Source organism: Empidonax traillii, unplaced genomic scaffold, assembly GCF_003031625.1.
Source record: "Empidonax traillii isolate 1590-97213 ecotype Southwest subspecies unplaced genomic scaffold, ASM303162v1 scaffold44:size1908036, whole genome shotgun sequence".
NCBI classification, from domain to species: domain Eukaryota; kingdom Metazoa; phylum Chordata; class Aves; order Passeriformes; family Tyrannidae; genus Empidonax; species Empidonax traillii.
The window spans coordinates 1,628,122-1,643,928 of record NW_020955237.1 but is presented as its reverse complement, the minus strand read 5'-3'; the positions used below and the strand labels follow the sequence as shown (position 1 = coordinate 1,643,928).

General features: G+C 37.1%; 1 protein-coding gene and 1 long non-coding RNA gene across 2 annotated transcripts in view; both read left to right on the top strand.

Moving 5' to 3' along the window:
* Nucleotides 1–1,334: 1,334 nt before the first annotated feature.
* The window catches only part of SLC1A3 (solute carrier family 1 member 3), a 61,864-nt gene continuing 47,391 nt past the window's right edge, over nucleotides 1,335–15,807 (top strand). Inside the window, exons 1-2 of the mRNA XM_027878720.1 lie at nucleotides 1,335–1,463; nucleotides 3,138–3,412. Coding sequence (XP_027734521.1) covers nucleotides 3,232–3,412 — 181 coding nt within the window. The 5' untranslated portion in view covers nucleotides 1,335–1,463; nucleotides 3,138–3,231. The remainder of the gene's footprint in view (nucleotides 1,464–3,137; nucleotides 3,413–15,807) is intronic.
* LOC114055029 lies at nucleotides 4,611–9,817 on the top strand. The gene is made up of 3 exons (XR_003570642.1): nucleotides 4,611–4,622; nucleotides 5,992–5,994; nucleotides 9,707–9,817. It is a non-coding gene; the product is annotated as an uncharacterized LOC114055029 (long non-coding RNA).

Here is a 15,807-nt window from a genome sequence, read left to right as displayed (position 1 = left end):
CTTTCTTAAGTTAGATACCGAAGATCAAGATTCCATGGCACACAGTTAAATCTAAACCTACATTAATCATGAGAAAGTTTGGAATAATCCTAAGATTATTTTACTCTACATCATTATTTGAATCACATTCAAATTAGAAGACACTTTAGCAAAACCATTACTTTGACTAGTGGAAGTAAATATGCTCCTAATTTTATTTTTTCTCTAACTGTACTTTGTGTGTTTAGTATAGAAGTGTTTTTCTGTACACTTTAAATGACTTCTTGGGAAACAAATTTAAAAGTCAACATCATCTATAAACAAACCTTTATAGATTAATATTTATAGATGAATTACATATTTAGCATAAATTTATATATATAATTTTCCATTTACAGTATTTGCCTTGTAAGGAAATACACTTAAAATCTCGTGAAAGATCCACTGAAATATAATTATCGAGCATTTTAATTCTACTTTACCAGTGTTTAAAAGGGAAGTGTTCCTCTAAAAAGGAAAGTTCTTTCGGAATTCCCCTGGCTCCCCCCAGCAAATATCTTTTCAACACCATGGACTTTGAAATGCTAGAAACACCGAAGGCCATTTATTTCTCAAAAGTGGATGTTTTATGCTTTTCCCTTTGTCATTCATTATCTGGTATTGAAACAGGCTGAATGGGGGCTTGCTATCAGTGAGTTTAAATTGCCAAAGAAGAGGTAAGTCTTATCGTGTGTTTTGAGTATCTACAAGAAACATACAAAGAATTATAGCAGATTATGTTTTTCTCTATCTTTGACAATGCTCCAGTTGCTTCGGAAAGATAGGTCTGGTTCACCACCCTGGGAAGAGTAGATCTTGAGTTAACTGCCTTTAGGAATTAGAAAATACGTGATAACCTCACACTGTGCCTCTTTCCAGAACAAAGTAGCATGCTCAGATATTTTATCATTTATTTTAAAAACCACAGGAATAGTGTTATATAATTCTGTTTAGGCTTTTCAGACATCCACTCTGGAATGTCTAATAAAGAAGCGCTCCGGCCTCCCCTGCTCTGTGTGTGTGCGATCGCTCAATTCTTCCCGGATCCTGATTTTGCATTTCTAACGAAGCTGAACCGACAAAGCGTGAAAGTGGTCTAAAAGGAAAAACAAAGAAAGTGACCCTGCTTTCACTGTGCCAAGACTAATCAATATTCCAGGAGCTCCGCTTTCCCCTCTCTGCCGATGTGTGGTTTGCTGTGGGTTGGGTTGTTGGGTTTTTTTCCCCCCCTTTTTCTTTTTTTTTTTTTTTCCTCCCTTTCCCCAGCGCTGGGCTCACAGTCTCCTCCCCTTCCTTAAGTTACGGTGATAGTAAGCTGTCGTATTCCCCGACACGTGCAGAGTGTGTGTCCCGCTCACTGCTCCCGCAGCTCCGCGCTCTCCGCCGGGAAGCCCCCGCCTCGCCCCGCCGCCACCGCGCCCCGGGAGCTCCGCAGGTCTGGGAAGGTGAGCCCACCCCGTCCTCCCTCACGGGCTCCAGTGGGAAGTCCCGGGTTTTTTCGCTCTCTGCCTTTGTGTCTTACTTGATGCAGCGATCCTCTTGGCTGTACCCGTACTCTTGCTTGATTTTGGTGTAAGTTAACGCAGGACAGATTAGCCGTGTTTGAACGTCCTGGGAGGGAAAGGGACTGGGAATTACTGCTTTTATTATTGTTCTGACTTACAAAATATTTACCCTAATTGTTCTATGGGGAAAAGAAAAAAAAAAAAAGAGGAAGAAAATCCTGCTTGCACACAGTAGTCGTGTCCAAGGTAGAATACTTACTGATTTAAATATTCAGCTCATTCTCAGAATGTTTCCACTCTCTAAAGCAGCAAAGATTGTAGTGTTCTGTTAAAATTCGGGGAGGATATTGCACTAAAGTGCCAATCTCGAAACATATGGTAGAAGCAACGATCAGATACCACCAAAATAAACTTGTTACAACATGAAATTTCGTTTAAAACATGCGGATTGAAACCCCTGTGTATTTATATTTTAAGTGCTTCCTTAAAAAAAAAAGGTATTTAGTCACTTGATTTATTAAAAGTAAGATGTTGAACTGCTTATACGTGGAAAGAGATGAGAGACTTCAGCAGAAGCAACTAACTCCATTTATTAATTTATAATTTCTTCATAAAAACATAGCAGTGTGTTAACTAAGATTTCAAGAAAATGGAATTCTCAGTGTGACAAATACCGTTGAACAGGCTCCATTATTAAACAAATTCATACCCATCAGCCACGGAGAAAAAAAAATTTAAAATAGAAAATAATGTCTTAACGAAAAACTTTTATTGCTAAAGCATTTTAAGGTTTGATTTAGTGTGTGATTTCTTAAAATCAGACATGGTGTGATTTTTGTGTTGTCCTGTGCAGGGCCAGGGTTTGGATTCAGTCATCCTGATGGGTCCCTTCCAATTTAGTGTATTCTCTGATGTTATGATATATGCCCGTAATTGCTATCAGGCAAGTTAAGCATTACTCTGAAATGTGTACCTGAAGTGACAAGTTAAGTGGGATGTTACGTCTGATGTTCTATGGATGTGCTCGGCATAGTTTACAATAGAGTTAAAAGATGAATGTTATTAACATAAAACTGTAAAAGTCCTATCTTTTAAATAGTAGTTGACAGATAAATAAACTATTTCTGCCGCCTTTTGCCATGTGAAAAGGAGGAACTGAGCCAATTCATTCAATGATTTAAAAGTATCTGAAATGCAGAACATTTTAAATATACCAGTTTGAGCAAAATCTTTCTCCAATGGTTAATGTGAGTGTAAGTTAGATTTAAAAAAAAAAACCCTGATAAACAGGTTAAAATCAAGCCTGAAAGATAGTTTTAAGCACTATAAGACGTTAAGTTTCCGTGAATTGTACTGATTTTATATTAGAATATCACTAGCAAATGGAAAGAAGAAGAAGCTACTCCTGGGTTTTGCAGCATAGCAGCAATTCAGGTTAATGTCTGAAGACACAGGACACCTATCTGATTGTATTAAAAACTGCAAATCAACAACTTAGTTATTACAAACAATTCAATTTTACTGAAACATGAAGAATATTTGCTTCCATGTAAACATATGGCTAATCATTCCTGTAAAATCTTACTACAGTATTTGATATTTCTTGTCTTGCAGGTTTCTCCAGTACCTTCCACTTCAAAGAGCCTTCCACTTTCCTGAAAGGATATTGATAGAAGTTAATTACAAAAGAAAACTTTCGACAAGATAGATGACTAAAGGTAACGGAGAAGATCCAAAACCTGGAAGTAGGATGGAACGCATTCAGCAAGGAGTCAGGAAACGTACACTTTTGGCAAAAAAAAAAGTGCAGAGCATAACAAAGGACGATGTTAAAAGTTATTTAATGAGGAATGCCTTTGTGCTCTTCACCGTTGTTGCTGTGATTCTTGGTGAGTAATTTGTTCAGTAGGAATATTCTGTTCTCCAATGCATTTGACAATGACGATGTGCCTGGGTGATTTTCATTACAAATTAGTTCCCAAATTCTTCTGCACTGATAAGAATGTTCTGGTTTGGAGAGTTTTGGCTTTGACAACTGCATGTTGAAGTTTTAAGGAAGAGGCATTTAATTATTCTAATTATTTCTATGAAGAATTTTGGTGAAAAAACAAAACCCCAGCTGTTTTATGGATTCTTGTCTTAAAGAATTAGATACAAAAGCTGAAATGAGTGTTTTCAATTGTGTCTTTTTCTACCAAAGCCATTTACAGAAAAAGCTCAGAATGTAACTTTTATTTTCCTAACCTATCAAAGAATTAACACCTTGCAATGACAAACAAAAATTCTCAATGAATGAAATTAAGAGACATTTCTAAGCAAAGGCATGTGATAGAACTTCAGTCTTTTCAGTTTTCCCTTGATAAATGTAAACCCAAGTACTAAATGCAAAGCAATTAAACCTCAGTGCTCTCTCAGCCACTCACAATCTTATACAGGTATCTTTCAGGTGTAATTAAGGCAACAATGACAATGTTACTTATTCAAAGGACTGAAAGATAGCACCTGATTAAATGCCTTTTAAGAGTATATGGAGAGGAATCCAGAACATCAAGCAGCATTTAGATTTGGAATGCATCAGAATGTAAATTTAAAATACTGCTACATCCTTTCAACTAACAGTAGAAAGAGAATCTTCTGAGAAAAACATGCAATTTTTAAAACTGATTTTCCTTTGTGTGATGACATGGTCACTCTTGAGAATTTTTCTCTGACTACAGATTTTCTAAATGGCACCATATGTTTCTTGAAATAACTGTTCTTCGCAGGGTGAACAAGAACTTTATGGCTTTACTCAACTACATTAACTTTTATTTTCTCATTAGTTTAAAATATAAAACTGTGAATCTGTGCCTGATAATGAAAAAGCAGAAGTTAGCACCTAAATGTAAGGGTATATATCCTATGCCCTGGTAGGCCTTCATAATGCTGTTCTATATAGATCTTGCTATGTTTCTTCGAATCTTTTAGGAATTGAAATTCTAGGGCTTTACCATTGTTGTTGTTTGATGCCACATCTGCAGTGTTATTTCAAATTAATTTCAGGTTTGGTGGTCTTTTTCTGGGAGACATTTATATTACTGTCCCTATTGATAGAATAAAGTACTTTGTTTCTATAACAGTAATGTCAGTGTTTCATATTTATCAGCAGTATTTGATAATAAGTGTTTTTAATTCCTAAGAATTTTTCTGAATGTAAAAGCCTATTAATATCAGGGCTTAAAAAATCAGGTGTTTTATCTGCAATGGCCAGGAAAGGCAGAGCAAATAACGCATGTTTTGAAAAACTGTCCAACCTCAAAGGAGTCAGTTCTCTGATTGTCACCTTTCCATACTGCATATGACCAATGTGCAGTTTTTTCACTGTCCTCTACCTTCAGTATGGCTCCCATAAATTTGTCAGTGTGTGAAATGTAATGCAGACTACAAGTGTTTTTGCTGTTATTAATAATAATGTTATTATTAAAGCTAACATTCCAGTTAGCTTTAGAAGACTAGTGACAGTCTGCCCACAGCTCCCCTACCACCTACAGGAATGGCAGAGTATCAGTAGTGCTGGAACACAAGCTGGAGAACTAAGGAAAACATGCAGCCCTAGGATGAGCCAGCTGCTCCAGTTCTGCTCATTAACCTATAGACATATCCATCATAACACAAGGAAAAAAGTCTTCTCATTATTCTGATGGAATGCTCAAAATTTTTCTCAGATTTGTTATTTGTTGTGTAGTTTTGAAGTGCTTGTGTATGATTAGAACAGTGAGCGCACTTTAAATAGTTCTTAAAAGGTAAGATTTGGGGTTTTTGAGTGTCTTTTGCTGTTGTGCTAATATTCAGAAGTAGGGAACAGTTGGCTAAAGAGTTTGGAAAACACTCTGTGGTTGAACTCCATCTGTCTACTTTGGCAAGGACTAAGTTGTTATCATCACTCAGTTTTTTTGTGATCTGTAGAAAATCAGATGGTGGGCTTGATCGCTTTCCTTGCAGAATTAACCCACCAATTAGCACTACTGGTTTTCTCATTAGAGGTGCTTGGATGTGAGTCCAGGTGGAAACCAAACTGTATCCAGGCCTGGGTTGAATGATTTACAAGAAATTATGCTTAATGCTGTGTGATCTAAACAGACGGTTGACAGTTTTGAGGGCTCTCAGTCCAGGAGTTTTCATAGAGACCAAACTCAGAGAAAGCAAAATTTTAGTTTACAGGGAATGACATTTCTTCAGAGACATTTCTTTCACATTTCTTTTTTCAAATGATTGGCATGGGAAAGCCTTTTTTAAGAGAGCATTTCCCACTTCTTTGCTGAACAGGATTGATGCTGGTAGAGGTTAAGTTCATAGGATCTTAGCTTGGTTTCAGGACTGTAATTTATAATAGGCACTTGAGTTTGTGTTTGTGGAAACTTGCACTTTATTATGAAGTGGGTAGCTACAACATGCAATTCTTTGTGTTGCATACATATATTTTGCAGAGAGAGTAGAGTTTTTCTGGCATTCACATAAGATGAAATACAGCTATGTACACTAATTTCTGCTGTTACTCTGATTCTAAACTGAATGCTAAGCTGCTACAGCACCAAGTAAATTAATTCTTTAAAAACCTATTGGTGAAGATGCGAGAAGTTTTGATTCATTTTGAGAATTACTTAGCACTAGTCTCTATTTCCCAGAAGCCTCATAAAAGGTCCTTCTGACTTCACCTTCTTCATAGGCACGGTCTATCTATCATATCATCATAATCAGTGTTACTCTTTCTTGTGAACTTTAAGTTCTTTCAAGCCCTTTGAGAAACTTTTGAGAGAAGCAGAGTCAATAACTGAGTTATGATGCAATTTTTCAGATTCTTCTGGTACACTTGAGAGAGATTAAATTAGTTTTCTGCCTTCAATCTTGTCAAGACCCAATAGATGAGAACAATTATGTGAGGCATGTTTGGGAAGTGGGGCACTGGTAAATTCAGAACATCATGATGACCAGGAGCAATTTAAGGTAGGCTAGGGAACATGGTGGCTCACGGAAAATCTGCAGGAAGTCTTTGAAGTGCTAGCCAAATTACTGGCAAAATCTCAGGCAGTGCCCTCTCTCCCACGCTACTTTGAATCATCATCCTGTCCCCAAAATGCCTTCCTTTCAGATACCCTTCCTTTATCAGGCTGTGTTGATTCTCTGCTACTTACCTCCTATTTTCTGAAAAATGCCATGGGAGTCCAGACTTTACTCTGGCAGGACTCCTAAATGCCAAAGAATCTCCTGTGGATTCTGAACTTGTACTGAGGGAAAGACCGAGACACAGAGAGCTGCTGAGCAAAGATCCTCAGAAGCTGTTCACAGAGAAATACTGTTTTAATTGAGGGGCTCAGTGAAGTAGAGGCAGGTTGTGAAGCAAGCATTATAAAAAGCAGTTTCTGCGTAGTTATCAAGCCATTATAGCTCCAGTTTGTTAGCTAAAACTCTTTTAGTTTTATGTCGCCAGAGTTTTACATTACAGTTGTCTGCTGGGACACTCAAGGGGGATGGAGGTGGTTCCAGTTCTGTTTTCCGACTACTTGTCCACTGAAGGAAACGCAGGACTGGCTGTGTCACTGAAACAAGGCTTCTGTAATTGCCAGCAATCTCACAATGGATGTGAAATGTAGATAGGCCCATACAACATCTGTTGTGCATGAACCAAGAGTCCAAAGCATTCCAATGGCTCTACAAAAAAAACTAGTTGAAAGTATGGAAAGAAGACAGGAGAGATGAAGGCACTGACTTTTGCCCTTGCCCCTGAAAAATGCAAACTGTTGAAGAAAGCCCATCTCAGCAACAGTCCTGGTCTGAGCAGTAGTTTAAAATGAGAGCTAAGAGGTAGAAGTCTGTAATACACAGATAGGCAAAATCCTGGATAGCAGTCACAGAAAGGACAGTATCTGGTGTGTCGAAGCAAAATTTTTTCTGCTGTTGACAGATTCTCTGTATCCACTGAAGGCTGAAGCTGACATACCTAGGGAAGGGTATTTCATCCCATTTTACATTGATGTTGAACACCGAGATAATGCCCAAGACAGCCTTGGTAAAGTTTGCATGAGAACAAAGCAAAAATCCATCACTAAAGGAGAAACAGCTGTGGGACTTGAATTTTGGGTGAGAGAATATGTTAAATCATGAAGAGAGAAATTTGATACCAAAAAAACCCAATGAGATATATGCAAGAAAATCAAAATAGTGTGGATATAGCTAAATTAATTCTTTTTACACTGAATGCAGAGGCTGACTGTGCCCCAGTGCTCTCTTAAGGAACCTGCCTAGCACAACTGATTTTTCACTGAGTGACAAAACCTTCCTAAGTAATATTCTGAAAAAGTTGCTAATCAAAACCTTATTTATTTTTGAAGTATAAAATAGTTACAATTTTTGGGGAAAACCTCATAAACTGCCACCGTAAAACTCAGAGTGACGCTAGAGATTATTCTTTACAGAGTGGAGAAAAAACCATAGAAATACAAAGAACTCTAATTCTGTTATTAAGAAGCCAGTAATAAAAGTCAGACTGTAAATAGGAGTAGTACTCTAACAGTTACTTACAAAATTGAATTACGTTAATATATTATCATAATCCACATTTCTTACCATTCACTCTAGTGTTAATGAAATGAAACAGCACTGATTGTTAGATTGCCATACATGGCAGAGTAGCAACAATAAACTTGGCTACCTTGTGAATCACAAACATTCTGGAGAGAGCAGCTGTGCTTATATGCACAGTATAAGATGCAAAGTGTTCTAAATATAGACTTAATTTTATTTGCTCTAAGTTGTCAAATTGCAAAGCACTGCTCAAAAGGAGTATATCTGAGTGGTCATAAAATGGTCCAGAGAAACATCCATTCTCTGCCCTCTTCTTACAGCTTGTGAACAGGCAGTGGAGATTCTCAAAATTCTCTCTAGAATTTATTTGTTTAATGCTGCTCCTTACAAATCACATTTGAAGGCTGTCCTGGGTGAAATGCAGGGCAGTGACTGAATAAGACACTTAGGATGTGGTTTCTCAGAGATTTTACAAGAAAATTCTCTGAATGCCAGTAGAGTATGGCCATCCTGCTGTCAGTAAATATGTTACAGCTGAAACAGTGGTCATCTCAAAGACTCAGAAAAACTTTGGTGTTGAGCACCAGAGGAGACTGAAAAAAACATTTCAGCATGAAATAAACTAGTATTAGGGCTTATCAATCCTTTCCATTTTTCAGTAGGCATGGACTGCAATCGCTATGGTGACTGCAAAGCAGCACAAAATCATAAGTAAGGTGCCAATCGTTTGTATGCTGAGTAAATGTTTAACATTGTTAGATCCTCACCTGCACTTCAGCTGCTGTAAAGCTGGAATGAGCTGTCATCAGCACTGAAATGCTTTTGAGTTTGCCACAGTGAAGGTGTGGTTGAAGACACATTTTCAGTTGCTTAGGAATTCCTGAAACTTTTATTCATTTGGCTTTAACTTCTCACATAATTTCTTGAAATAACCTGTCATCTGAAAGTTTTCAGGGATTATATGATACAAAATTAAAAAAAAAAAAACTTTTTATAAAATACTTGTCTTTTTAGGTGAATCAAGATAAAGTGCATTTGAAAAGCTGTATAAGAAATCCAAAATTAAAAAGAGGTAAACAAATGCACTAGATCTTCTAGATATTAATAAGATTGCTATAAAAAAGTAAGATATAAATGCCAGGATTGTCATAATTTGCACTGCAGCAGCTTGAGCTTTAGCTGAGACATACTGACTTTTTAATATTTTCATGCCCCATTAAAAGAAAATTGGATGTTTTGGAACTACCAACTGTATAAAATAATCCCTTAGTCACAGTTGTTGTAAATCCTCTGTCCATCCTCCCAGTGCTTTTCATTTACTGTGCATTTCCTTCAGGTTTTATATTTAATTCCATTTTAGATTACAGCTCAGTAATCTTAAGTAAGCTTAAAAGAAGCCAGACATTAAGGTGCTGGACCATGTCCAGAGTCATACAATGAAGCTGAAGAAGGATCTGGAGCACAAGTTTGACACAAGGCACAGCTGAGGGAGCTGCATATCTTTAATCTGGAAAAAAGGAGGCTGAGGGGGACCTTATCACTCCCTACAACCACTTGAGAGGAGATTGTAGCCAAGTGGGCATCGACCTCTTCTCCCATGTAGCAGGCGATAGAACAAGGAGAAAAGGCCTCAGGTTGCACCATGGGAGGTTTATATTGGATATTAGGAAAAATTGCTTCAGTGAAAGGGTTGTCAAGCACTAGAACAGACTGCCCAGGGAAGTGGTGGAGTCACCACCCCTGGAGGTATTTAAAAGCTGCGTTGATCTGGCACTTAGGGACGTGGTTTAGTGGTCGAGTTAGCAGTGCCAAAGCTAATGGTTGAACTTAATGACAGGTCATTTCCAACCTTAAGATTCTATGATTCTTTTGTATTTAGCATTTTTTGTAATATATTTGTCCCACGATTCAATTTAATGTGGAGCTGTGGTGCAATAAGGCAATGCAAGGGATAATTAAAAGAAAAAATAGTAAGAAAACAAGAGGTTTTTTCGTCCCAAACCAATGTCTGTGACTGTGTTGTTGAAAGAATATGCTGTGGTGTCTACGTTGTGTGTTGGAGAACAACTAAGCTCCTCGTCAAAGAATTTTAAATTATTCATGGATACAACAAAAATTTATGGTATGAAGTAAGGAAGAAACTATGGAAAATAGTGAAAGAATAAATGGACTTTATTCCAGAGAAATTTTACTAAGAGCTGGATTATTCCATTTAGTATGTCAGCTCATCAGATTTGAGACTGTACAGATAGTTTCTACTTTCAATCAACACAGTGAAACCACGGGGTGTGTGACCTTTTAAAATCCATACAAGAGAAATTTATTTTGGTGATAGGTTTTATAAGACTTTTTAGAATAAAAGGGTGAAATAATAAGTCTGATGAACTGTACAGTAGGAAAATAATTAAAAGCCATAAAAAAGGGAAAGATAAGCAGAAGGATAATGGGAGAATCAGGATTGTAACAAAATGTTACTACTACTCATATTATGGTTGTTCTCCTTTCCTTTAGCACCAGGTATATTTACCTTTTGAATTCTTGGTCAATTCTCTACATTGAAAAAATACATTATCTTGCTTGAAGTTTGACATGCATAGGTATTTTGTATTGGGATGGGTAGAAGATCATAAATTAAATTTATCTTGAGAGTTACAAAGTGTTTGCTTGTTTTTCAACATTTACTGTAACTTTGCATAACTGAAAATTGATTTATTTTAAAAAAGTCTATGAAAGATTGGGCTCAAATGTTAAGCATTATTTACACTGGAACATACTCTGATCCCTCAAGCTGGCTCTAGTAAATGCTTTTTAAGCAACCACAAGGGCTAAATGCAAAAAAAAGAGTAGAATTGCCTTTGTATTGCAGTGTCATTACTCAAGCAATTCCTGGGAGTGCTAACCAAAGGTAGTTGATAATATATTTTGATGTCTTTTACAATATGACTTGGGAATACATACATCAAACAGACGTGAATGTGCAGTCTAGTCCTTCAAAACCTACATTGTAAGGAAAGGAAGCTGCACATGGAATCCAGATCTCAGAGCTGCGTGTCTTTTTAGTGCATGATCTAGAGCTGGAAGACTTAAAAGGTAACTCTACAAGTCCACAGCCTAAGCATGTAACTGCCCAAAACTTGCCGGGAGAAAAATAGACAAACAAACAAACAGGTTTGCATTTCTACTCCCACACCTTTCTAAGTGAGTCAGGAGCATGCCAGATATTTTTCACTCAGTGAAGATCCGGAAGCACAAGAATCCTCACCTTGAGGATAGTGTCAGCAGTACTTCAGGAGTTGGGTTATTCTTTTCCTTCCAAAAGGCAAGTTACAGGAGGATGCACTTCTACCATTTCTTTGAAAGCTGTTTTATCAGGCAGGAGGAAATGCAAGACTTCTAAAGACAAATTTATATGCCAAGAGAGCAAAAGGCAACATCATGTTTTAACCTGATGGCAAAAATAACAGGGAGCCCTAGAATGTGAAGTGAACCTTTGAGCAAGAACAGGAACCTAGGGCATCCTGAGCTCAGTTGATTCTGTGCATTCTGTATGTGTCTGTTGGGTTCAATTTTAGTCCCTCAGAACTGGGAATTAGGCAAGTAGATGTTCAGGTCACGGCAATTCTGAGAAAAACACAAGCAGAATGGTGAGAAGTGAGGAGTCTTCCAAACCAAATGAAGAAGTGCCCATTAACTTTATAGATTTCTAGATTTAAGCTGGAGGGATGTTAAAGGTCACAGTTTGGACTCAAGTACTTACTGTGTAATTAAGTATTGTTCCAGGTGCAAGTTTCCCTGTGCCATTTTTGTGACCTTTAAGATGGGGAAATTCCACCATTCTGAATAACATCTAACAGCGAGAAGAGAGGTACCATTACCTACATGGAGGCTACATCTAAATTAATTGTCACATGTTAACTCACAAGAAGTTAGGCATGATACCTCTTTTTAACTGACTGAAATAAAACTCTTCTGGAAATTCGTATGTTGGAAGAGGCTGTTAGCTAATAAACTAAATAGATGGAACGTTCTAGTTATGAATAGTTTCAGTGTCATACTGAGGTTTTTAGGAGTGAAATGGTTCAAGTAACAAACTCAAACAGCTAGGGATTGGAAGTATCCTAGCTGTCTTTTTCAGGAGATGCTAACATGATTCCAGGAATTTCAGCCACGAAGTTTCAGCCTGAGTTCCTTATGGAAAGAATTCACTGAATGACAAATCAAACATAAATAAAGAGTTATGGTAATGCTTTCACCTGATATGTCTTGTGTTCTACAACAGGAGTTGCTTCTTCTCAGTCTATCCAGGTTGCTTGGATGTCTCAGCAAAATATTGGATTAAAAAGATTTTTTAAAATCTTTGAACAAAAAGTCTGCCACGTGTTAAGTTCTGTGAACTAAATAGGTCTGGCATAGGCATATCTTGATTCAACAAAATTCTTAATCCTCAGTGGCAAACATGTCAGTTACAGATTTAGAATATCAGCACTAAGCTAAATTAACAGGTGATTTTGTAGGAATTAAAAGTTGGACTAGCTCCATAGAGATAAGAATGCATAATTTGAATGTCCTGCTAATGATGGTGTAAAACTGCATATCAAGACAGCATAGCCTACAACGAACTGTTTGTAGTGTATGTCTAAGCTAGAATTAAAAAGAACAAAGGCAAATCTCAGTGTCTAAATTCAGGCTCTCTGTTACTCTACAGCAGAAGTTCCTCAGAGGGGAGCTCTGTTTTCTGTGCATGTTTGCACAAAGTTCTTAGCCCTGGGGGATCTCAGTCTCATTGACTGCCGTTCCTCAGTGATACTATAATGTAAAAAGACAAAATAGTATGGATGGGCAGCTGTAACTGTAGTAGGGAAAAGCAGAATTCAGTGTTGTTAAGGAATATGTCAGTTCCCAGTTGAGTTAAAACAGGAACAAAAGAAATGCAAAGGCAGGAAGGGAATTGTGTAAACTTTCAGAGAGCAGCTTTCTTATCTGTTGGGATCTATATTTTATGGGAGTAGATACATTAACGTTAGTCAAGAATGTGAAGCAGCAAATTAAAGCCAGGCAGGAAAGAAAGAGTTATTACAGTAACTTTGCAAGGCACTGAATAGTACCTTAGTTCTAAATAATGCTTCATAAAACATAATCTGACATATATTATCAATGCCTGATCTTTTTTATATGCATAATAAGACGTTACTTCTATATTTTCATGGAATTATTTGCTATTTTTTGCATTAAAAACCTATTCTATAGCTCAGAGACTAACAGGAGTACATAAACTAGGCATAGTTTGTCTTTCAATGAAGTCTCTTGTCTGAGGATGCAATTGGGAATAATGTCCCTATTCCATTAAGAACAGTCTGCTTCAGTGCCAGCAGTGAAAACTCTTCTTCATTCCAAATCCTCTACAAATGCCCTGCTATTGCTTGTCTTAAAAAAAAAAAAAAAAAAAAAAAAAAAAAAAAAAAAAAAAAAAAAAAAAAAAAAAAAAAAAAAAAAAAAAAAAAAAAAAAAAAAAAAAAAAAAAAAAAAAAAAAAAAAAAAAAAAAAAAAAAGGAAAAATTATAAAAAGAGAGTGAGAGGGAAATAAAAGATGAGAAATTAGAAATAAATACAGAAACAGTTCAAGGAAAACAAGGGAAAAAGTAGAAAAAAAAATCAAAGGCAAACAGAGAAGTAGAAGTTGGATAAAAAGAGAATAATCTTCTGGATGTGTTTTCAAAAGAAGAAAATTACCTCCTAATTGGGGAAGAAGGGCAGCTGAGCCAAACAACTGGAGAAGAAGGGGAAAAGTGTGTGAGTCTAACATTGGAACAAAGAACAGTGAAGGGCAGATTTCAGTGATTTCTTTAAAAACGTCTTAATAGCACTCAGATGCTGTTATATCCTCAAATTTGGTGTAAGAAGTGTCCAGTTTAGGCAGTACCTGGTAAAACAGTGATTTCACTAGTTTCCTAGGTACATCTGTTACAGCTGTTCTCACAGCTTCAGACTCCCAATTCCAATTGTATGCCCTCTGTCCACAAAATCCAAGGAGGAACTGCTGTGTCTGCAAGTAAAGGCAAGTGAAGCTATAAAGGTGTCTCAGGTATTCAGGCTCCTCCACAGTTAGGCAGAGGGTTTGAGTGTCTTAGTTTTGAGCTGTGAGCTAAGTGTGTCTGTGTCAATGTTAATCTAGCTCTAAAGGCCTGTAAAATACTTTTACTATAAAACACCTCTGGATCTTTGCAGATTGTCATGGAATAGTGATGTTAGAATTCTGGTGTGGGTTTTTTTGGAAGGCAGTATCTGTCACAGGGCAAAATAAGTCTTCAGGGTCAGGTTCCAAGGGGCAGGTGTTCCTGGTGGGCTATGACTGCAGTCACATTCTGACTGTGGATCTGTATCTCCTCAGCAGAGCTGTGAGCACCACAGCCCTCCTGTGACCCCTGCGCAGAGGTGACAAACTGACACCTTCTGATGCAGTCAACAACTCTTGTTGTTTTGTTTTTTGTTTTGTTTTGTTTCGTTTTTTTTCTTTTTTTCTTTTTTTTTTTACAGGTCCCAGATCTTTTCTGTATCCAAGTCATGGCTAGGATACCGAGTTCTTCTATGGTACTCACCTTACAGTATCTCTCAGGCAAAGGAGAATTAGCTGCTTATGTCCAAATTAAACCCATATTCCACTTCAACATAGACATCTAATGGAGCAACTTGGATCTCATTAACTTGGAGTTCACTAAGGTCTGTGCTGCAGTTGCATCATGCAGTCAAAGCCTGGTATTTAGCTTCAAAAAATGGTTTCAAAGGGAACATACTTCCCTACCTACTAGGGAAAACCAGAAAGCAAGGAAGGAGTGGGTGATATACTAGGTGGTGAGGACTCAATATAAAATCATGGAACAAAAATTATCAAAATTACGCATTGTGTGGTTCTCGTGGCAAGCAAAGAAAGAGATTAGGAAAGACTGGGATTTTGTCGGCACCTTGAAATAATTCTTATCATTAGAGAAGTCATTTACCTTTTTGTCTCAAGTAAATACAGTTGTGGACTTATCTGAAATTGGTTGCTAGAAGAAAGGTGTCAGAACAAAATGGTAAATTAAGCAGAAACAAATGACCCAACGAAAAAAGCAGTCATTCCAGAGCTCTGCAGGAACATACGAATGAAATGGCTATGCAGCTGACAAAAATATACAGTGTCCCATTAAACTGGTACAAGCCTGATTCTCTTGATGGCTGTAGCCCAATTTCTGTTATAGAACAAAATGTTACTTGCTTGCTGATTACAAGGTTTTCTGGAACTGGACTATTATCAGCTCTTACTTTAGTGCCCTGTTCTATCTAGTTTAAGGTATTTCCCAGTTATTTTTGAAGTTTTCTATTTTCTGCTGGGAAAGAAAAAGTAATTTTGTACCTCATCCATTAAAGAAAAAGAAAATAATATGGACCTCATTTAGCAGTATTTTGAGATTCACAGTAAAAAGTGTGTGTAACTCTCAGTGGTGTGTTCTGATTGAACTGGCAAGCACTGGTAAAGAAAAAGTACCTCTTGCACCATCATTGATATAACACATAGGAATTTCCCCTTGAAATATGCTCGAGTGATGTTTGATCAATTAACAAGTAAAACTGCTAGATTTTTCTAGTTTCTGTGTGAAAATACAGTAGAGAGCATGGACATTGTAAGAAATATTAGCTCCAAGTAATTGTGTGGTATTAATTCCTGTGTGATTCTGAAATAAGATAG